General features: G+C 47.7%; 1 protein-coding gene across 2 annotated transcripts in view; it reads left to right on the forward strand.

Moving 5' to 3' along the window:
* PTPRA (protein tyrosine phosphatase receptor type A) overlaps positions 1-22,742 on the forward strand; it is a 132,965-nt gene that overhangs the window by 82,567 nt on the left and 27,656 nt on the right. Inside the window, exons 2-5 of one of the 2 annotated variants that reach the window (XM_054293295.1) lie at positions 9,516-9,709; positions 19,008-19,086; positions 19,466-19,831; positions 21,951-21,968. In XM_054293295.1, the coding sequence (XP_054149270.1) occupies positions 19,014-19,086; positions 19,466-19,831; positions 21,951-21,968 (457 nt within the window). In that variant the 5' untranslated portion in view covers positions 9,516-9,709; positions 19,008-19,013. The remainder of the gene's footprint in view (positions 1-9,515; positions 9,710-19,007; positions 19,087-19,465; positions 19,832-21,950; positions 21,969-22,742) is intronic. The other variant, XM_054293294.1, reaches the window with a different exon arrangement.

Here is a 22,742-nt window from a genome sequence, read left to right on the forward strand (position 1 = left end):
GCTCCCTGCTCATGGCAGGTGAGGATTCCCAGAACCTTGTAGGTGTGGTTCTGGGAATGCTTTGCTGCAGGGACCTGCTTGGTGCCAGATTTCCCTCCTCCCACCCCTCCAGTGCTCAGGTTACTGCAGGCCTTGTGCAGTTTGATGTCCCTGAGTGCTCCTGTGCTTTGTGACTCATGGTTTTTACCTGCCAGCCTGTTAAATTCCCAGTTTTGGTGTTCTACATCCCAACTGTGTTCCAGCATCCTATTTAAAATGGGAAAGAAGCAAAAGCCCCACATGAAAATGCTGCTGGGCCATGAGGATTTTGTGGGGCACAGGGAAAAGCCTGGAGTGGTGCTGGGCAGCAGGGACAGGTTTGGATGGATATTGGGAAGAAATTCTTCCCTGTGAGGAGGTGCAGTGAGAGAACAAAGATGCTGAGGCATGAGGTGATGCTGATGGTGGGACACTGGGTGCCCCTCTGATGGAGCATCAGCCCAGAGACACAGATCATGTTCCTCACAGTTGACCACAAATTAGAGCCAGCTGTCAACACAGAAATATTTAACTCTTGTCTTCAAGAGAGGGTGGGGACCAAAGGCTGCTCCAGCAGTGAGAGCTGGGAGGGTGGAAAAGTGGAGCTGATGGAGATTTATGGAGCCCCTGAAGCCCAAACTGGAGGGATCCTGTCATCACTTCAGTGATCCTTCCATCACTCCCTGCCCTGTATGAGCAGGAGTGGTGCACACACCCATGGGGTAAACCAGCCCCTTTCCCAGTTCATACTGGGCTCCCAGCTGGTCCTCAAGCTCCAGATCCCAAGTTTGGTTGGTTCTCCCCTGAAGCAGTGAGGCAGGAGGGGAAGATGCCAACTGCAGCCTGTGTTTCTGGTAGCTCCTCTCTGACTTAACAGGAAAAGACTGACTACAGAAAATGTACAATATTGTTTTTCTCCACGTTTTCCTGAAATCTGTTGAAAAGCTTTGCCTGTGGAGGGAGGAGGGCTCATGTGGGGGATGGGGAGGAGGAAATAATGGTGGCTCTGTTCAATGGAACTCTCCTTACAGACAATTTGTGTTGTTATTTTTCCCCTCCAAACACATAGATCTGATCTGAAAATCCCAGGCTTAAAAGCACAGATGTTTAGTCTGACACACAAACGTGGCATCGTTCCAGCAAGTGGAACATCTGGAAAGGTCCTGGTAAAATCTGAGGAGCTGATCTGGGATGAGAGGAGTTAAAGCTGCTCAGCAACAGCTGCATCCTTCAACCAAATCACCTGAAACTTCCCTTCCCTTCCCTCCAGGTCTTTCCCTTGGTACTAAAGCAGCTTCCAGAGATGTGTTACAGCTTCTCCTGTCCCTCCAAGTGTCCTCTTTGAGGAGCAGGGGGAGAATCAGTGGTGGGGATGAAAAACAGCCCATGGCAGTGCCACCAGGCTGGATAATGTGAGGTGTTTTTGGGGATCTCATCTCTGTGTCCAGATAGGTCTGGGAAAGATGGGGTTGGGTTGATCCTGGCCCTACATTGATGTCACAGCCAGAGATGTGTTGGGGTGTGAGTTGGGATGGGTGGCCTTTCATTTCAAACTCATTAATTTTAATTCCAGTCCACGCCAGCAAGCATTAAAGTCACCCCACTGCTGATGTTCCTTCCTTGACTCTTAATCATGTCTCAGCTTCTGCCATGAATAACTGGTTCCTCCAGGTGGTTTAAGAGTGTCCCACAGCTGAAATGTCCTGCTGCTGCCAGGAAAGGCCACCTGGAGAGAGCAGGGCTTGCTCTGCTTTTCCCTGTGCTCTTCCTTTCCAGTCTTTTCCAATGGTGTAAAATCTACTTTAGAGGCTGAGCTGTGCCTGTCACCTTCGCTGCTTTGGAGCTGGGAACAGTCAGAATTCCACCCAGGAATCCTTTGTCTTCATCCTCTGCAGAGTGGTGGTGGAGATACCAGACTTTCCCTCAGCAAAGTGAATCCCTTGCACTGCTCATGGCATAATTCATTAAATCAGAATGAAGATGGTACCATGTTTTCCAAAAACTCCAGGTGTGCCCTTCCTACAGCTCCCAGAGGGAGCAGTCAGCATCCAAATGTGTAATTGTACCCATATTTGTACATCAGAGCATCAGAGATGTACACAGGATATAAAGAGATCCCAGAACATCTGGCAAACTTGGGTTTTAAAAGCAGGAAAGCAGGCAGATCACACCCAGAACCCATGGGATGGATGCCTGTGAGGGAGAGGAGCAAAGTTCTCCACAGAGGAGTGGAGGCTGGTTGGTTCATGTTTAAGTTAGGGGACTTGTGGAAATCACATCTGGATCTCTGAAATTATATGGAGAAATTGAAATGAAATTATATGGAAATGGTTCCTCTGAGATCACTGCCCTAACATGAGGGTGTTACTAAGGTAGAAACAGAATCATAGACTTATTTAGGTTGGAAAAGTCCTCTCAGATCATTGAATCCAACCATGAACCCAGCACTGCTGTGTCCACAAATAACCCTGTAATGAACTGACTGCTCATAACATCCCTATTGCTGTCTATGTATAACGTTGCCCCTTTTCCATCTGTAGGATTTTGGTTTTAAGCCTTTTGCACGTCCCAAAATCACATCTTCTCCTTTTCTGCCTCCTCTTTGGAACATCCCTTCATTTGGTTATGGAGGGATTGCAGGTCTTCCTTCACTGCTGTGCAAGCACAAGATGGCTTGGGGTACAGCATCACCCATGTAGGATGAGCCAATCCCATAGATAATCATCCAGGAATGGCTGATTTGGGACAGGGGATGGCTTGGGGTACAGCATCACCCATTTAGGATGAGCCAATCCCATAGATAATCATCCAGGAATGGCTGATTTGGGACAGGGGATGGCTTGGAGATGTGAGTCACTGAAGGATGGGACTGGATTTGGTTTGGACTAAGGACAACAAGGAGGGTTTGAGGCAGGATGGCCTCAGGGTGCATGGCAAGGAGTCAGAAGTGGTGGCACCAAGCTGAGAGGTGCAGGTGATTCTCGTGAGGGACAGGATTCCGTGCTGAGGGACCTTGGCAGGCTGGGGAAGAGGGACCTTGTGATCCTCATGAGGCTAAACAAGGCCAGGTCTAAGGTCCTGTGCCTGGGTTGGGGCATTCCCAGGGTCAGAACAGACTGGGGGATGAAAGGATGGAGAGCAGCCCTGCCCAGAAGGGTTTTGGGATGCTGATGGGTGAAAAATGAGCCAGCTCACAGCCTAGAAATAGAACTGGGCTGTGTCCAAAGAAGGGTGGCCAGCAAGTCAAGGGAGGGGATTCTGTTCTCTGCTCTGCTCTCAAGATGCTGCACCTCCAGTGCTGTGTCCAGCCCTGGGATCCTCAGTACAGGAAGGACCTGGAGCTGCTGGAGCAAATCCAGAGGAGTCCAAGGAGATGCTCCAAGGGCTGGAGCCAGCCTGGGAGAGCTGGGGGTGCTCACCTGGAGAGGAGAAGGATCCTGGGGAAGCTCAGAGCCCCTGGCAGGGCCTAAAGGGGCTCCAAGAGAGCTGGAGAGGGACTGGGACAAGGGATGGAGGGACAGGACAAGGAGGAATGGTTCCCACTGCCAAAGGGCAGAGATGGATGGGATATTGGGAATAAATCATTCCCTGTGAGGGTGGTGAGGCACAGGTTGCTCAGAGAAGCTGTGGCTGCCCCTGCATCCCTGGAAATGTTAAAGACCAGGTTGGAGCAACTTGGTCTAGCAGAATGTGTCCCTGCCGATGTCAGGGAGGTGAAACTGAATGGTTTTAAGGTCCCTTCCAACCCAACCCATGCCATGACCCTGTAAAAACGAGATGAGTTTGTCAGGCTGGGCTGGACACCGTCCTGGTGTGGAGCAACAGAGTTGGTGTTGTGTCCCTGCAGGCACAGAAAGCCCTCTCTGTTTGTGGGAGCTCCTGTACCATTTCATGCCTGGTTTGGGGGGTCTCTTATTTAACAGCAACACTGAGGAGCCTTCTGTGTATTATGTTCCTTTCCAGGGCGTGATGGAAATGGGTGTTTTTGTAGGAAAGCTGCTTTTCAAAGCCTTTTGAAAGGAACAGCGAGGACTTTCAAGGATGGGGATGTCTCGGGTGCTGTCGTCTTCGTTGCTGTTGGAATGATTTAACCTGAGTGGAGGGCTCTGTCCTTCTGCATGGGATGGAAATGAATTTAATTCAGCATAATTTTGTTTGGCTTAGGTGCCTAACACAGGGGGATTTGAGCTCTGTCATAGCCTCTTAATGTTTGTTTTCATATCACTAAAATCTAAGTGACAAATGCTGATGTTTAATGGCTGCTCAGGGAGACCTTGTTTATTGGGAAAAAAAGCAAAATGGGTCATAAAAAACTGAATTCCAGCATTACCTTGACTCTGCTGTCTCTTCCATATGCATCCAGGCTCTGCTGTCATCAGAGAAACTTGAAATTCCCTCTCTGTATTTGTTTTGCACGTGAGATGTCCAGAATTCATCTCTTCACTGCTGTGTGTCCATAAATATTTGTGCAAACACAAACTCCAACCACTTGACTCCAACAGCTCGAGAGGAGCTGTTCCTTCCTGCAGCTGCTGCCTCTGTGGTGTCCCTGAGCACAGCAGCTCTTCCAGGCTTTTGAGCAGGTTCTCAGCACAGGATTGCCTCACCAGAGGATGGGAGCATTGTTTTGGGGGGCTCTGGATTTTTTGATTTGCCCTGATGGGAGTTTTACTGGTGGGTGGCAGGATGGAATAATTAAACTGATAGTAATGAAATTGCTTCGGGAACTTGAGCTGCAGGTGACAGGACAAAGGGCAGGGTTGGATATTGAGAAGAAATTTCTCCCTGTGAGGGTGCTGAGCCCTGGCACAGGGTGCCCAGAGCAGCTGTGGCTGCCCCTGGATCCCTGGGAGTGTCCAAGGCCAGTTTGGATGGGCTTGGAGCAGCCTGGAACAGTGGAAGGTGTCCCTGCCCATGGCAGGGGGTTTGGGACAAGATGATCTTTCAGGTCCCTTCCAACCCAAACCATTCCATGATCATTGCTCCATTCAAAGCCACCACCATGGCAGGGGGGTGGGACTGGATGGTCTCTAAGGTCCCTTCCAACCCAAACCATTCCATGACTGTGTGGTTCTGTTCCTGGAGATGATGGGGTGCATCCACCTTCACTTTAGGGACGGACCTCAGGCTTCTCCTGCAGCTCCATCTAGAGGGGAGGAAGATGGGCTGGTCGTGGAGGCTGGTGGCCTCTGTGGACCACCATGGCTCTGCTGTCCCCTCACCCAGTATCCCACCTTGCCAGGGCTGTCAGTTGTGCTTTTCCTGACCCCACAGCCCCGTTGCTGCTGGAAACCCTTGTGTTTGGAGGGGAGGACACCACAGCCTGACCCAGTTCCTTGGGTTCCTTGGGGAGGAGCATGTCTCTACTGAACCCCAAAAGCAGAAGCGGGTGCTGCTCCCTTGGCTGAGGATGTGGGAACCACACACAGCTGCTCTGTGGTTGCTTTTGGGCTGGGTTTCACAAGAGAAATCGTTGTGGTTTGAGCTGGGGCTTTCCTGGAGAGGAGGAGATCACATCTGGACCTCCCCAACATCTGCATGGACCTCTGGGCTTGCTCCTCCAACTTCAACTTTCCTTTTCCTTGGTTTTATGTAATACTGTAATTTTCAGTGCCATCCTGGAGGGAAGAATACAGCAGTGCTGAATGCTGAATGAACTTTTCCTATCCAAGTCCTAATTCTCTCTTTTTTTGTTTTGTTTTGGGGTTTTTGTTTTTTGGGGTGTTTTTGTTTTTGTTTTTTGGGGTTTATTTGTTTGTTTGTTTGTTTTTTACTATGAGGTGCTCTGGAATTCCCAGCTACCCAAAAAAGGCTGGTTTAGACCTTAGCAACAGGGTATTTTTGTTCAGATTGTATTTGTTCTCCTGTGAGAGCCATTGTTCTGTGCCATGCCTCGACTGCTCCAAAGGCTGGAGATAAAAGCCCTGGCTCACAATAATACAGTTGGGTTCAGCCTTTTGTTGGGGAGATGAAAATAGAGGATGAATTGTGAATAACATGGGAGGGCTAAAAGTCAGTCGTCCCAGGATGTTGGTTGATCACTTCAAAGATAAGAAGCTGCATTTTAATTCTATATTTTTCAGAACTACTGAACATGAGGTTTTGTGTTGGTACCAGCAGGGGCTTGTACCCACCATGGTGTTTAGGACTAGTTCTTACAATATTGAGGCAGCAGGAAATATGTTTATTGCAGTGATATTGGGTTTATGGTAGGTTTAAAGCAAAATCTAGATATAATTTGTAGTAGCTATATTATATTAGGTTTATAATAGGTTTATAGATATATAAATCTAAGAAATATAGAATTACAGGATGGTTTGGGTTGGAGGGAAGCTTAAAGATCATCCAGTTCCACCCCCAACCATGGGCAGGAACACCTTCCACTGTCCCAGGCTGCTCCAAGCCCTGTCCAACCTGGCCTTGGACGCTTCCAGGGATCCAGGGGCAGCCACAGCTGCTCTGGGCACCCTGTGCCAGGGCCTGCCCACCCTCACAGGGAAGGATTCCTTATCCCTGCCCTCTGGCAGTGGGAGCCATTCCCTGTGTCCTGTCCCTCCATCCCTTGTTCCCAGTCCCTCTCCAGCTCTCCTGGAGCCCCTTCAGGCCCTGCAAGGAGCTCTGAGCTCTCCCTGGAGCCCTTTCCTCTCCAGCTGAGCACCCCCAGCTCTCCCAGCCTGGCTCCAGCCCTTGGAGCATCTCCTGGACTCCTCCTTGACTCCAGCAGCTCCAAGTCCTCTTGATGTTGGAGATCCCAGAGCTGGACACAGCACTGGAGGCCGAATCCCCCCCTTGGCCTTCTGGTCACACCCATAAATACATTTTTACATGATGTGTTTTGTTTATAGCAGGAGCAATGATGGAAGGTGCCCAGCTTGGTTTGGCTCCATGACCTGGGCCTGCAGCATCACTCTGATTTAAATAAGGACACCCCTCTGGGGCATGGGAGATGGGAAGGTGAAGAAAGGCAGGTTAGACAAATTGATGGAAGAAAGAGAGAAAGAGAGAAAGAAAGAGAGAGAGAAAGAGAGAAGGAAAGAAGGAAAGAAAGAAGGAAAGAAAGAAGGAAGGAAGGAAGGAAGGAAGGAAGGAAGGAAGGAAGGAAGGAAGGAAGGAAGGAAGGAAGGAAGGAAGGAAGGAAGGAAGGAAGGAAGGAAGGAAGGAAGGAGAAAAAAAGAAAGAAAGAAAGAAAGAAAGAAAGAAAGAAAGAAAGAAAGAAAGAAAGAAAGAAAGAAAGAAGAGAAAGAAAGAAAGAAAGAAAGAAAGAAAGAAAGAAAGAAAGAAAGAAAGAAAGAAAGAAAGAAAGAAAGAAAGAAAGAAAGAAAGAAAGAAAGAAAGAAAGAAGAGAAAGAAAGAGCTGGAAATAGAGCCACTGGGGGCAAGCAGGGTGTGGTCATTTTCAGGAGCAGGAGAAGAAATGTTTGGGAGACTGATGTGCTCAAAATGCTGAGAGTGTGAATGATAACAGGGATTCACAAGATTCCCAGAGTGACCAGGTTGGAAGGGACCTCCAAGACCATCCAGTCCAACCCAGCCCCAACACCTCAACTCAACCCTGGCACCCAGTGCCACACCCAGGCTTTGTTAAACACACCCAGGGATGGGGACTGCACCACCTCCCCAAGCAGAAAATTCCAGAACTTTATCACCTTTCCATGAAAAACTTTTTCCTGGTATCCAACTTAAATTTCCCTTGATGCAGGAATCACCCCCAAACTCTGCAGGCCTTGAAAATCCTTTCCTTGCTTTGGGTATTTTGGTGGCACTCTGGGCAACAGCAGCTCCTTTTTGCTGAGATATTTCTGTTCCAAGGGCACTTCCTGCTCACATCAGCTTCTAGCAAGGCTCCTCATCCCTCCTGGCAGATCCTCTTTCCCCAGCTGCCCTCACCTGCCATCCATGTAATTGGCAATAATTTCCCTAAATGCTCACAAAAGCAGATGTTCTCTCTGTGGTTGCATCCAGCCAGCTTACACTGCCCTGGATACACGAGCACAGAGCATTAAAGGACTAATTCCTGTAAATAAGCCTATTAAAAGGTTGGAAATAATGCCTCCAACTAAACCATCAAATGCAGCTGAATCCCTCTGGTTGCATTAATTTGTTATCTGCAATGTGCCAGTCCCAGTCTGCCCAGGACTGGGTGCCCTCATGCTTGGCCAGTTGCTCGTATATGATGGTTGGTGGGTGTTCTGTATTGTTTCCAGCTAATAAATCACATTTATAGGTAATTAACACTCCATCTAACACTTCCTCAGTATCGCTGATGAGCGGGAGAAGAAATTGCTTCGTGCAGTTGTGAGTGGGGGACTCGGTGCTTCCAAGGCTTTAGGTGATGCTGCTGAAGTACAAAATTAATCTCACTTATTTTCCTGCCTCAAAGCAGGGGATAAAGAGGTGGGTCCCCCAGTTGTTCTCCAAGTTCTGGATGTAAGGAATGTGTTTATTACAATGAGAGAGGTAAAACACTGACACAGGGCGCGCAGAGAAGCTGTGGCTGCCCCATCCCTGGAGGCCATTAAGGTCAGGTTGGACAGGACCTTCAAGAGCATCTTGTTCCACCCCCTGCCATGGGCAGAGACACTTCTCACTATCCCAGGTGGCTCCAAGCCCTGTCCAGCCTGGCCTTGGACACTTCCAGAATTAGGAAGCTCTTATAAACCCTAAAATTCATGAACTCACTTTTCCCTGGCCCTGCACATTCAGCACCATTTCATCCACTCACTGCATTGGTCATCTGAGAAAATTGAAAAATCGTGGCATTTTGATGAGCTGACTTTTTAAGGCAGCATCTCTCTGGGCTTGCAGCTCCAGAAATACCTGTCAGGCAATTTTCCTTTCACCTGGAAACACGCTCCAATGTCTTATTTGTGGATTGTGCTGAAAAACAGTTGTGTCTGGCAGCACAAGTGCTCCAGGCAGACTTTTCAGCTTGAAACCTTCAGCAGAAGACGTGCCTCACAATGCTTTTGGCACTCACAGAAGTCAAGGAGAAACACATTTCAAATCCAGCTCCCCTCCTTTGCAAACCTTGTTTATAAACCCTCACAGCCACTGGTAAAATCATGATTTTGGTTTATCTGGAAACCGAAGAACCACAGTTAATGAGGGATGCAGGGGATGCATCTCTGGCTGTCATCATTTGTACCTCATCCTCAACCCTTGTTTTTTCTTTTCCCATTCTAATACATGCAAATATATGTAAAGAGTAAAGACTGTTCCACCGAGTCTTGCACGTTTGCTCAAAGAGGAGGAAAACAACAAGTCGATCTTACAGGGAATTTGCAGGCTGAATTTTTAAGACCTGTCTATTAAAAAAAAAGCCCCAAAAATAAAAAAAAATATAAGCAGCTGTTGGCCACGGGTGCTGACCGAGGTGATTCTTCCTGGCATCTGTTTTCCCTGCGCTCGCAATCGTAATGTCATTAATATGGAGCTTTTGGAGAACTGGAGTATATCCTAATTAGCAGCCTCTGATTTTTTTTTTTTTTTTTTCCTAGTTTCATAATCAGTGATCTCGGCTACACCACAAGTGTTACTGTGGCAACAGGGCTGAACTGAGCAGCGGTGCAGAATTACCGCAGGTAAAGCGGTGATTCCACGGCTCCCGCGGCACTTTGTTAGCCCCGGGGGCTGCTCCGTGGGACGGGCTGGCTGCTCCCCGCACCTACAGGTGTCCCCGGTGGATTTCAGGGTAAGCACAGGCACGGAGATTGAGCTGCATGACCGAACGCATGCGTTTGAGTTGGGGCTGAGCCTCTGGAAGGAGATTTTAAGGCTGTCATGCGAGTGATCCCCCGCCGACACCTTTGTTTTAAGTAGGATGCTCCGAGCCCTCGCTGCCTCAACGCTCTCGGCATGGAGCTGAGACTTCATCCCGCTCCTGCAGAAAGGGCTGAGCCCAAAAAGCTGGGCTTTTATTTTATTTTATTTTTTTTCCTTTGTGGGGTTTTCTTTTATTTTAAGCCTCGTTTCTCCTCCCCACGCACGGCTCGCTCTCTCTGAAAGGCATTTTGCTAGGTAGGGATGTTGTCATGCTGAATAATAGCCATCCTTCATCCTGACTCCTCCATCAAAATCAGCCCGTCCTTTTCATAGCTGCAATGTGAACTGTGCTCCTGTTTCCTTTGTACACGCCTGGGACTTAGGAGGGGACACCCTAGAACGGGATATTTAAGGAAATACGTTCCTGTGTGCCTTGACTTTTTTTTTGTTTGGATTATTAATTAATGGTTTGGAATAATGAGTTGAGGCAGCTTCTCCCGTGCCTCCCTGGTGTTGTTCTCCACTTCCCGGTGCCATGCTGCAGCTGCAGTGCTGATCCCATGGGGAAAGCACACCAGGAGAGTGGTCCTGTGCTAGCCAGGGGTTTCTGCAAGCTCTGAGGATGTTTCTGTGGCAGATCTGTGTTAATCATCCCAGAGAAGGTATCACCTCCATCCCAGCACCTTCCTCCTGGACCAGACTTGGACTTGGTCCTTCATCTTCCTCCTCCTTGCCCCGACAGCTCCCTCTGCTCTTCTCCTCAAAACTTCTTCTCTTGGCACTCACCTGTCCCTCCTCAATGCTCTGTCCTTTAGGAAACCCTCTCCAGCTGCTCATTCTCCATTGCTACAGGCACAGGAAGCTTTTCATCCCCTCTGTTTCTTCCATAATTTGTTCCCCAATCCACTCCAGTTTATTCTGCAGTAGCAACTGGCACATATTCCCATGATCACACATCTGTGGTGCCAGGAGAAAAGAGTGGCTGAGGGCAAATTAAACCTGTCCTAATTATGAGAGTTATTAGGAAAATTATTATTAGGAAAATAATTTGTATTTGTAGTTCTTTCCCTCCGAGGCACCTCAGGTGGTTTCCAGGTGGTGGCTGTAGCAGGGGTGCCCTTCCATGGACAAGGATTTGAGGGCTTTGGTCTTAGATGTGCCACAGATCTGCTCCTGGCTTCATCCAGGGATGTGGCCTCATACCCTGGCTTTTACTTCCATGTTTTTAGCATGAGACCATCAAGTCTGTAGACTCTTTGTTAGTAGTTGCTTGTTTTTAAACATCCAGGGACAGAATTGTTTCCTAAAAGCAAGATATTAGAGAAGAGTAAGGTCTGATGTGCCAGTTACAGGGACTAATTGTGGGAGTGGGACCTGGGTGATCCTTAGGGTCCCTTCCAACCCAAACCATTCTCTGCTACAGTCACTGGTACCACTGTCACCATTTCTGCATCTTTGTAGGAGGTGAAAGTATTTCATGTCCCGAAACCATCCACATTTATTGTTTTTCTCTGATTTTTAGATTTGAGGGGGTTTTTTTTGCTGAAAACCTCATCAGTTTATTCTTCAGTTCCAGAAGTGTTGAGGCACAGAAGTGTAGCTCTCAGGTACATGGTGTGATTTTTGGGGTTGTCCTGTTCAGGATCAGGAGTTGGACTTGGTGATTCTTATCAATCCCTTCCAACACCCTGCATGGTGTAGGGCTCTCCTCCTCAGTGCTGGCTGCTTTCTTACTCCACAAATACAGCAGATTTGCTTTTTGAAAAGTTTGCATTTACAAAATCACAGTGATTGATTTTGGAAGGAACCTCTGGAAGTCATCTGATCCAACCTCCTGCACCAGCAGAGCTGCCAGATCCGGTTGCACAGGACAGTGTCCAGACAAAATTGGAATATTTCCAAGGAAGGAGAATCCACAACACCCTTGGGCAATTTGTGTCAGCACCTCACAGGCAAAATGTGTTCCCTGATGTTCAGAGGGACCCTCCTGTGATCAGTGTGTACCCACAGCCCCTTGTCCTGTGCCTGGCCACCCCTGGCAACAGCCTGGCTCTGTCCTCCCTGCAGGTGTGGATGGACAGGGATGAGGCCCCAGAACCTTCTCTTCTTCTTCTGAGCAGTCCCAGCTCTCCCAGCCCTTCCTCAGGGCACAGATGCTCCAGCCCCTCCCTGGGCTGTCCCCAGTCTGTCCATGTCCCTCCTGTGCTGGCACCCAGTGCTGCAGGTGTGGCCTCCCCAGTGCTGAGCAGAGGGGCAGGATCCCCTCCCTGGACCTGCTTGGGGAGCCTCCATCCAGGTTCTGGCTGGTGAACTCCTGATCCTCTCCATCCTGATCCTCTCCATCCCCCATGATGGCTTCACACACGTTGTTGCTGCTGGATGGGCTTTGAGAGAGGATCACCATGGGATGGGTTGACATCTCACTCAGGTTCATATCCACAGGAAAGGCTGATCCTGGTTCAGAGCAGCAGATTTTAACATTATCCTAGCAGTGACAGATATTTCTAGGTGCCCAGAAATCCAGGTAGGAATAGGGTTGGGTTCCCTTCTTGCACAGATCATGCTGTTACTCTTGGAAAGATGAGTGTGTGTTCACCTGTTGAACTGAAGGACATGAAAATGCTCCCAGAACTGGAGCCCCTCTGCTCTGGAGACAAATGGGAGAGCTGGGGGTGTTCACCTGGAGAAGAGAAGGTTCCAGGGAGGCCTTCAAAACCTTCCAGTGCCTAAAGGAGCTCCAGGAGACCTGGAGAGGAACTTTGGTCAATGGTCTGGAATGATGGGACAGGATGAAATGACTTCACACTGCCAGAAAGCAGAATTAGGTGGAGAAATTCATTAGTGTGAGGTTGTTAAAGCCCTGGCAGAAGTTGCCCTGAGCAGCTGTGGCTGCCCCTGGATCCTTGGCAGTGTCCAAGGCCAGGTTGGACAGGGCTTGGAGCAACCTGGGATGGTGGAAATTGTCCTTGCCCACAGCAGGAGGTTGGAGCTGGATGGTTTTTAAGGTGCCTTCCAAAGCATGCCATGAGCAAATCCTGGTGTGCAGCAGAGCAGTGATTTGTGGGAGGTTGAGCAGGTGGAGAAAGCCAAGCTGCAGGCCCTGCCCACAGGCTCTTCCTCCTCCTCCTCCTCCTCCTCCTCCTCCTCCTCCTCCTCCTGCCCCTCTCCATACAGGGGCTGTCGCTCGTGTGGAGCTGCCTGTTTGTTTAATAGAAGAAAGAAAAAAATAAAAAAGAAAGAAGAAAACTAAATGGATTTTCAGAAAGGGTGAATGGCTGCTGTGATTCATCTTTTCTGGTGAAGAGTGGAACGGCAGAGGGTGGGGGGATAATGTTCAGTGACACATCAAAGGCCTTGCTTCAGCTTCAGAGACACATGCAAGGAATTAGTCACTGCCTTTTAGTGCAACAAAACCCTTTTCCCTCCCTAAATTCAATTCTTCTCTCCCTGTGATGGCCAACTCGCTGCAGCCCTCGGCTATTCCATGTGTGTTTTTATTCTTTGCATCTCCCTGACAGCTTTGGGTTATGATGAAGTTGCCCTGCTATGGGACCAGCTCCTCTGCCGTGGATCACAGCTCCAGTGAGAGAATCCACAAACAGGATTTGAAAGGAGCAGGGAGGGGGAGAGGGAATGGCAGGTTTGTTTTCCAGGGTGGCTGAGGCATGCTGATGGCTTGCTGCCACCAAAAAGAATTTAAAAAATGACCTTTTTCCCCTTTCTTTATGCTCATGCTTGTTCTTGCCCTACTGTGAGCTGCTTCAAAGAGCCAGCCTTGCTCCCAGTTCTGCACCCTCTCCCCCTGCCAACAAAAAAAGAGGAAAACTGAACATTATTTTTGTTTTTCACTGCACTTGGAGCCAGCACGAGGCAGTCTCAGTCTCACCACTGCCTTTCAGCATCCTCCTGATGACAGCAGGGATTTCTGGGGTCCCGGCAGAGCTGGTTAGAATTCCGGTTGTGTCTCCTCAGTGCACACAGAAAAAGATTGCCTCATTTTCCAGGAATTAGGAATATGTCAGAGGTGGGGGTAAATCCTGCCTTTGATTGTGGACGACTGTATCCAGGTTGGGCCTGGGCACTTTCTGCAGCAATAAACTCCAATTCTTTGCATTCTGCAAGCACGGCAGGGTGATCCTGCAGCCTGACCCCCCTGCAGCACCAGCACAGGCATTTTGAAGCTACTTATTACTTTATAAAGAGATTATTTCCTTTATTTTTTTCTCCCCTCTCCGGCATCAATCATCCTGACAAGATCTGCTTCTTTTAAAACATACATCCTGCAGCTTAAAATCCAGCTTTTCCTATGAGGAAGATCCCAGGCAGTTTATGAAAGAATGCAGTGCACATACACTATATATCTATATCTATATAGGTATGCAGCTTAAAATCCAGTTTTTCCTATGAGGAAGATCCCAAGCAGTTTATGGAAGAATACAGTGTACATACACTATATATCTATACTTATATAGATATGTAGTTTAAAATCCAGCTTTTCCTATAAGGAAGATCCCAGGCAGTTTATGGAAGAATGCAGTGCACATACACTATATGTCTATATCTATATAGATATGCAGCTTAAAATCCAGTTTTTCCTATGAGGAAGATCCCAGGCAGTTTATGGAAGAATGCAGTGCACATACACTATATATCTATATCTATATCATCTATATATCTATATACCTATATCATCTATATCTATATAGGTATGCAGCTTAAAATCCAGTTTTTCCTATGAGGAAGATCCCAAGTGGTTTATGGAAGAATGCAGTGCACATACACCCTATATCTATATCTATATCTATATCTATCTCTATAGATATGCAGTTTAAAATCCAGCTTTTCCTATGAGGAAGATCCCAGGCAGTTTATGGAAGAATGCAGTGCGCAGCATACACTATATATCTATATCTATACAGGATGTGCAGCTTAAAATCCAGCTTTTCCTATAAGGAAGATCCCAAGCAGTTTATGGAAGAATGCAGTGCACATACACTATATATCTATGTCTATATATCTATATCATCTATATCTATATAGATATGCGGCTTAAAATCCAGTTTTTCCTATAAGGAAGATCCCAGGCAGTTTATGGAAGAATGCAGAGTATATACACTATATGTCTATATCTATGTCTATGTCACCTATATATCTATATATCATCTATATCTATATAGATATGCAGTTTAAAACCCAGCCTTTCCTATAAGGAAGATCCCAAGCAGTTTATGGAAGAATGCAGTGCACATACACTATATATGTATATATATAGATACAGATAAAGATATATATATCTTTATCTGTATCTAGATCTAGATCTAGTTCTAGATCTGTATAAATATGCATGTTAAAATCCAACCTTTCCTATAAGGAAGATCCCAAGCAGTTTATGGAAGAATGCAGTGCACATACACTATGTATCTCTATCTATATGCACACAAAAAAATACATATATATGTATATATATAATATTTATAGGCACACCAGTGGCATTTACTGAGGTTTCCAAGCCTGATCTTTGAAAACAGAAGGAGCCACGATGCCGAGCATCCCGACCGTGTGGAGCAGCACTGCCTGAGCCTCCAGCTCCCTTCTGCTGGGCAGAGCCCTGACGTCAGGGTGTTTTTCTGCAGAGCTCGCAGGATGTTGCAGCCGGCCAAGAGCTGTGTTTATGTTGATAACATTACAAGTATTTCCTCTCTGTTTCCGAAAGCAGCAGGGAGGGGGAGCCGAGGGGGAAGGGAGACTCGGGTTTCTCCAGCTTTGGGGTAGGACTCTCGAGGCCTTTTATGTTAAGGAGTGGGGAATGATGAAGTGCTGGCGTTATTTATGCTGCTTTTGGGAATAGGGAGGGTTTTAAAGCAGGGGATGGGAAGTGGGAGCTGGGCTGGCACAGCCCTCCCCCTGCACAGGGCTCTTTGCCTGCTCCCTGCTCCGGATCTGGTTTTAAGGTGATAAAGCAGCTCTGGCAGCTGATTGCCGGTCACAGGAGCAGCTCCAGGGATTTGGATTTTTGGTTAATGATGTGCACGGCAAACTGGGATGCTCCCAGCATCCCGTTCCTTCTGACAGTCACAGTAATAAAGCCATAAAAACTCAGGTTCTGCACGGACTGCCCGCATCCAGCTTTCTTCACCAAAGCAGGGCAAAGCTTGGGGAAATCCAGCATTATCTCCCCTTGCCAAGCCCTTCCTCCTCCTGCAATCCACTCATGGATCAATGAACTGATTAAATGTAGAATCAAGGGGGGTTTAGGGCTCCCTGCCTGCTGATGTAATCCCAGAGCTGTGCTGGCAGCTCAGCGAAGGAGGGACCCTCATTGATGGCTGGGCTTGATGAGCTTAAGGGTCTTTTTCAACCTAAACGATTCTGTGATCATCCCACCACCCCAAAGGGGCTTTGCAGCCAGTCCAGGAGTCTCCTGTAGCTCTCATCCGTGTAGCAATCATGGTTTATGGAAATAAACCCAAACTCTTTTATCCTTTGTGGGTTATTTCCTAATAATGGAGAGCAGAGAGGGAATTCATGGCTTTTCCTTCTTTGCTCCCACCCTCTGTGTCCTGCTTTAATACCAAGGGAAGATGTGGGGAGGCTCTGGCACAGCTTGCCTGGAACAGGAGCAGAAATGGGATGAGTGGGATCCCACATGAATGGGAATCCTAAATGAATGGGATCCCAAATTTACGAGGACCCGATGTAAATAGGGACCCTAAATTAATGGGATAATAAATAAATGGGAATGTCAAACAAACGGGATTCCAAATGAGTGGGATCATGAATTAGCAGAACCACAAATGAATGGGAATCCCAAATGATTTTGGATTCCAAGTGAACAGGATCCCAAATAAGCAGAACTCAAAATTAATGGGGATCCCAAATGAACAGAATCCCAAATGAAGGGGAACTCTTGAGAAACAAATTAGCAGAAGAGAAAGGAGCCACATCCACCTCAGTGAATGGTGTTTCTGTGCAAATATTCATCAAAACACAGCCAGTGGTCATGTTTTTCCCAGCAGTTCTTCCAGAAGAGCTGAGTCTTCCCCTTTCCTTTGCCACGGTGTCCTTGCTGTGGCAGTGATGGGTTCCCAGTGAGGGAAGTGGTTGTGATGATGAGATCTTGGTGCTTTCATCAGCTCTTGTGAGGTTTGTAGAGCATTTCTGTGCCATCATTTCCATTCTCTGGAGTTTCAGTGTGTGTTTAACTTCTTCCTGCTTTTGCACGTGGGTCCCATCAGGATGAGCACCTTATTTCTGTGGGATTCCACAGTGGGATGCTTGGACAATCTGCCTCCTGCAGAAAGGTACAAAGATCACAGAATTATGGAATTGTTTGGGTTGGGAAGGATCTTATAGTTCATTCAGTTCCACCCCTCTGCTCTGGACAGGGACATCCTCCACTACCCCAGGTGGCTCCAAGCCCTGTCCAACCTGGTCTTGGACACTTCCAGGGATGGAGCAGCTGCAGCTCCTCTGGGCATCCTGTGCCTCCCCACCCTCACAGGTGATGAATAAGAATAAATAAGAATTTATTCCTTATAAATATTAGATTTTCTCCCCAAAGCCGAACTTGTGTAGACCAGGCTCTGACAAGTGTCTGACCAAGCTGAGTGGGGTGTATTAATCACCATGAGTGGAACATGTCATCAAACCATCAAACTACTGCTTGTGGGTTTTTCCTGACATCCCACCCTGGAGCACAGCCTGGGGGAGGCATTGCAACACCAGTGCTGCTCTCAGCAGTGACAGGAGGACTGAATCAGTTCAAGTTCATGCAGACAGATATTTTAACTGGTGATGAAACCCTCTGGAATGCTGGCTGCTCACACCAGTGGGACCCTTGGAGAAAGCCCTGCCCTGCTTGCAGCAGCAGGGCTGGCCATGGACAGAGCCTATGGAAAGCTCTTATCTCCAGAGCTTGGTTTCCTTCTGGTTCAGGGTTTGTCTGACCTTTTGGTCACTGAGTAAGGTCGATTTTTGCCAGGTTTTCTTTTGGAGGGGGAGGAAAAACATGTAAGTAGGAGGTGCTGGTGGGAGGATCTTGAATTGCTGATAGCGTTTCCAGCGCGTGGATGACTTCAGTGTTGTCCTCCTGCCCGGAGTTTGGGATGGGTCTACATGAAGCAGATTTAAATAAATAGAAGAAGCACAAACAACACAAGGTCTATTAGAGGGGGAGGGAATAAAACCTGTTCTTGGCAGCTCCTCAGGTTGACTTGGCAGCGAGATCTCTCCTGGGAGATCCTGGAGATGCAACTGGACACAGGACAAAAGCCTGAAGGACGGGAGTCGTGCAGCAGCTGCTGGCCCATGGCACAGAGCAGAGCTGTGTCTGAGCCCTCTCTGGGCTCAGAGCAGAGGAGAGGTGTTGGCCCATCCTTGGAAGGCCCCGTGGCCACGTGCTGGCCTGGACTTGGCAGCTTTGGGCTCTGTCCCGGCCAGCACGATGACGTCTCTGGGCCTCTGGATCCGTAGGTGTTTGGGAGGAGATAATGATACCCATTTCTCAGGAGCTTTCTGAGGTCTCCAGAGGAGAGAAATCACCATAAAAATCTTGTATTGGAAAGGGCTGGGGGAAATGATTTTACTGATGTCATCGTCCTGTAATTCTGCTGGACGTTTCCTGGGAAGCACGTACAGTATGGGCGTGCAGCCTGAACTCGCTGATCTTCTTGGATTACGTGTGAGTGTTTGTTCTGACCACATACACAGGGAATCCAGCAGGGTTTGAATGGAGCTGAGTGTCCTGCCCCTGCCCAGGAACATTTCAGGTGTCAGTGAGCCAAGGGGAGCTGACCTCTCATTCATTCCTGCCTCCATTTCTGGGGCATTTGGGATCAAGGCTCTTTGCCATGGTCTTCAGCTGAATTGCCTTTGAGTTTGCTCAGAGTACAGCCATTTGCAGACCGCTATATAAACTATTTATTCATCTCCTTCAAGACCAGATATTTGGTTTTAGTGCTCAGCTTGTTCTTCTCATGCTCTCCCACAGTTCACCCATTCCCTGCTTCATCCATGGACACTTTGCTGCTCCACCAGATTGGGATTTCTCCATGTTCATTCCCCCTGGGGTTGTATGAGCTCACCCATAAGATGCCTGCAGGGACTCCAGCCACACTTCCACTCCTCCCTCTGAGCTTTACAAGATGCACAGCAACATCCCCACCTTGGAATATTTTGGGATGATATTGCATCAGGGTTTAATAAGTGTTCTGTGCTTTCCTCCCCAGGTCAACATGGATTTGTGGCTCTTTCTCCTTTTGCTCGGAAGTGGCCTGATAAGTGTAGGTGCTAACAACATTACAACAGGTAAACTGTGCTCCTCATCTCTCTTTTTTCCCATCTTTAGGATCAAAGGAGTGAATGGGAATGTGCTCAGTGTCTCATTCCTTCTGTCCTCCAATTTCCAACAAATTGTTGGAAAGAGGGTGATGAGCTTCAGGTGCTCATGAATGGGGCCCACAGCTTCAGCTCTGAGCAGTATTGATCCCCATAAATAGCACCTGTTCAGGTTATATTTTTTTGACACTTGTATCTCCTTCTGTGCAGAGCATTTCCTGTCCTGCACTCAGGATTTGTTGGGTGTTTTATCCTTATAGTTACAGTCACATGAATCTTCAGCATCTAAACCCCTCAGTATGATAGAAGAGAATCTCAGAGAGCTTCCCCTGTGCTTTTCCCTTCTCAGAGCCACCCACAACAGCGTCCACCTCCCCCAGGAGCCCCACCAAAGCTCCCACAGCAGGTCCTGAGGATGGGACCACGCCCAACACACACAGACTCAACATGAGCACTCCGGGGACTGTTCCTACCACAGCGCCAAAACCTCCTCCAACCACAGCTGCCAGGATCTCCCCCAATGCCACCACTGGCAGCCTCAACATCTCCTCCACGCTGGGGACAACCCAGCCTGTGCCTCCAGCCCCATCCCTGCTCCCCAGCGTGACGCCGTCGGCCCCACGCGCCACCGTCCCCAGCACGGAGGCAGAGACCACAGAGAGGAATTTCAGCATGCTGGTGACAACACAGGAGACCTCTTCTGCTTCCCACAATGGTAGGCACCTCCTCCACCTCTTCTTCTTGTTCTTGTTCTTCTTCTTCTTCCTCTTCTTCTTCTTCTGCTTCTTCTTCTTCTTCTTCCTCTTTTTCTTCTCCTTTTTCTCCTTCTTCTCCTTCTCCTCCTTCTCCTCCTTCTCCTTCTCCTTCTTCTCCTTCTCCTTCTCCTTCTCCTTCTTCTCCTTCTTCTCCTTCTCCTTCTTCTCCTTCTCCAGGCCACCCTGCCTCTGGGGTTGTTTCTTTGCTTTTCTTTTGTCTGGCTGAGCAAAATGGAGCAAAAAACCGCTTTGGGGACAATTCCATGGTGATGCAAAACAAGAGGACTCTCAAACCTCTTCTGATGAGGTTTGTCTGACCAAAGGTTTGGGCCAAGATCATCTAGTGAAAGTTTTCCACAGGTGCATTAGATGATCTTTGCTTCCAACCCAAACTATTCTGTGATTCTCTCCTTACATTATCAATTTTCTCCATTAGTTGGGCAATTTCAATCTTTACAAGGTCCAGATGAGAGAGATTTGTCTCTGTTGCCATCCTGATCCCATTCCCCTCTTGGCATATCATTAAAATGACCCCATAAAATGTATTGTGCCTGCTCAGTCCTGGTTAAGAGTGAAAAATCAGGCAAAAAGAGGCTGAGGTGAGGTGACCAGAAATCTTTGCTGAGCTGTTGCTCTTCAGCCATGGTTTGCTCATTGTATTGTTTGAGACCCAGTTTGGGTGCTGCGTGTCTCCAACTTGCAACAAGAAGATGGCAGTGCCTGCTAGACCTTGGGATTTAGTGGAAAAACAGGATTGGTAACTTGGTTGTGGTTTAGAAAACCCTGAAATAAGATGATGGTGGAGTTAATCCAGGGAGGTGTCAAGTGTATATTCCTTAAGTACCAATTTCCCAAGAGATGTGTGTGCTCTCTTCCTCTGGGAATCTTTGGAAGCCACAGCCCCTGAGGATGCAGTGAAGTTATCTTTGCTACCAGCATGGGAAGGGATGTGGTTGAAGGAAGTTCAGAACTCAGCTTTTGTAGTGTTCTGCCACCCCTGAGCTCATCCAGCTTCCTTCCCAGCCCAAACCCTTTTTGAAGGAGTCTGGCAGAGCCTCAGACACACACATGGGCCAAGTTTGGTATAAATGTAGCCTCCATATAGGAGAGATGGAGGCAAAAGCCTTAAGCTGCCAATATCTGGATTTTGTAATATGATGTCTGCTCATGGCAGGGCTGAATTTATTCATTTTTGTGTCTCCACTGCCTTTCTGTGATTTGGGTTACCAGTTTTGGTGAACTCCCCTGGTGCATGCCACGACGCCATCAAGGCCAGAAGTGGCTTTTCACTTGATGTCACCCTAGAGAACAAATGATCAAACCTAATTCTTTCTTTACTTCAAGTAATTTATCAAGGAACAAAATCAGTTTTAGGGCTGCCCTTGCCATGAGGGCAGCCCTGAATTAGATTTACTAGGAAATGTTGGTGTTATCATGGAAGAATTAAGTGGTGCTCAAGAAGGGGACTGAGCCAGAAGGTCACACATTGGAGGGGCAGTTCCTCTTGTCCAAACCCACCAGGATTGTCCTCAGCCCTGTGCTGCAGCTCTTCACAGCCAGCTCATGGCCAGGAAAGCCAGGAAAGCCAGGCTCTGCTCTGCTCTCCCTGGCACAGGTTTGTTCCTGTGCCCTCTGGATGAGCCATCCAACCCAGCAGGTAGAGACTTCCCTTGGCTGCTCCTCGCCCCCAGCCCTGAGCCCAGCTGCTCCTAATTGAGCTCTTGGCTCAGCCACACTCTTAAAATGATTCACCAGTGTTATCTCCTGATATTTAAGTGCTAATGAATTACACCAGTGACTTGCTGGTTATGGGTTTAAACAGTAAGTTGTGTTTAGTGATGTTAAAGCTTGGCTTCAGCTCCTTGTTCTGCTGATAAAACCTCAGGATTTGTTCCTTTTTCCTTACTCAGAAATTCATTTTAACATCCTGGTTTTATAGCTAGTGTTTTAAAGGAAAGATTTACAGGCAGATGATGAGAGTTACTAAATTTATTCCTGTCTTGGTCTTTGATCCTTCCTGACTTACTAAAATGTCTTGTTCCTTTGTTGCTAAGAGACTTTTGTTTTCTTTTTCTGCAGGTAACTCTGACAGAAGAGGTAAGAATGTTACATTTCATTGCTCTTTACTCAGTAAAAACAATTCCAGAAGCATTCTGCTATCAGAGAGCTCTCCTTAGGACTTCCAAATGTGTTTTTATGAAGCCTCTCAAGCTCTTTAAAAGAGCTGGTGACACACTGATATCTTAATTTCTGTGGAGCTTTTCTTTCTAGAATGAAACAATCCCATTCCAATTTGTACATGTCCTGTTAGGTACCAATTGTTCCTGCTCTGAGAATGTCAGCACGTCCCTAGAGCTGCATGACCCAAGTCTGAAAAGCCATTCAGGATATTTCCTTTTGGGTTTGTTGTGGTTTTTTTGCTGCTGAATTGTCTTTATTGACTGTGACTTACACAATTTGATCCAAACCCATCCAGCAGATGATGGGAATAATTATTGTTCTCCTCATTCTGTTGGCAAGCAGTAACACAAATCCATTTCTTGTAAGAGAACAGCACTTTAGGGACATTTTTCCATCTCTCAGCTCTGAGAACTGGCATCTCTACCAGAATATTTGCAATTACTGATGGCTTTAGCACTCCAGGAGCGGGCAGAGCTGGGCTGGCTCCCACCTGGAAGAATCAGCTCCCTCTGTGTGTGTGTTTTCATCCTGGCTCTGATGGGTGCTGCAGCTTTGCAAACTCTGCCTGGTGCTGCTCTCTGTGCCTGCCTCACCCAGACAGATGCTCTGAGCATCTCCTTTTATTCCCTTCCACTTAGCAGAGGGAATAAAAGGGATGCAGGTCCAAAGGAACTCATTTGAAATTGTGGC

The sequence above is a fragment of the Melozone crissalis genome, unplaced genomic scaffold, assembly GCF_028551555.1.
Source record: "Melozone crissalis strain CALT ecotype California unplaced genomic scaffold, PUWL_Pcris_2 ptg000132l_1, whole genome shotgun sequence".
NCBI lineage: Eukaryota > Metazoa > Chordata > Aves > Passeriformes > Passerellidae > Melozone > Melozone crissalis.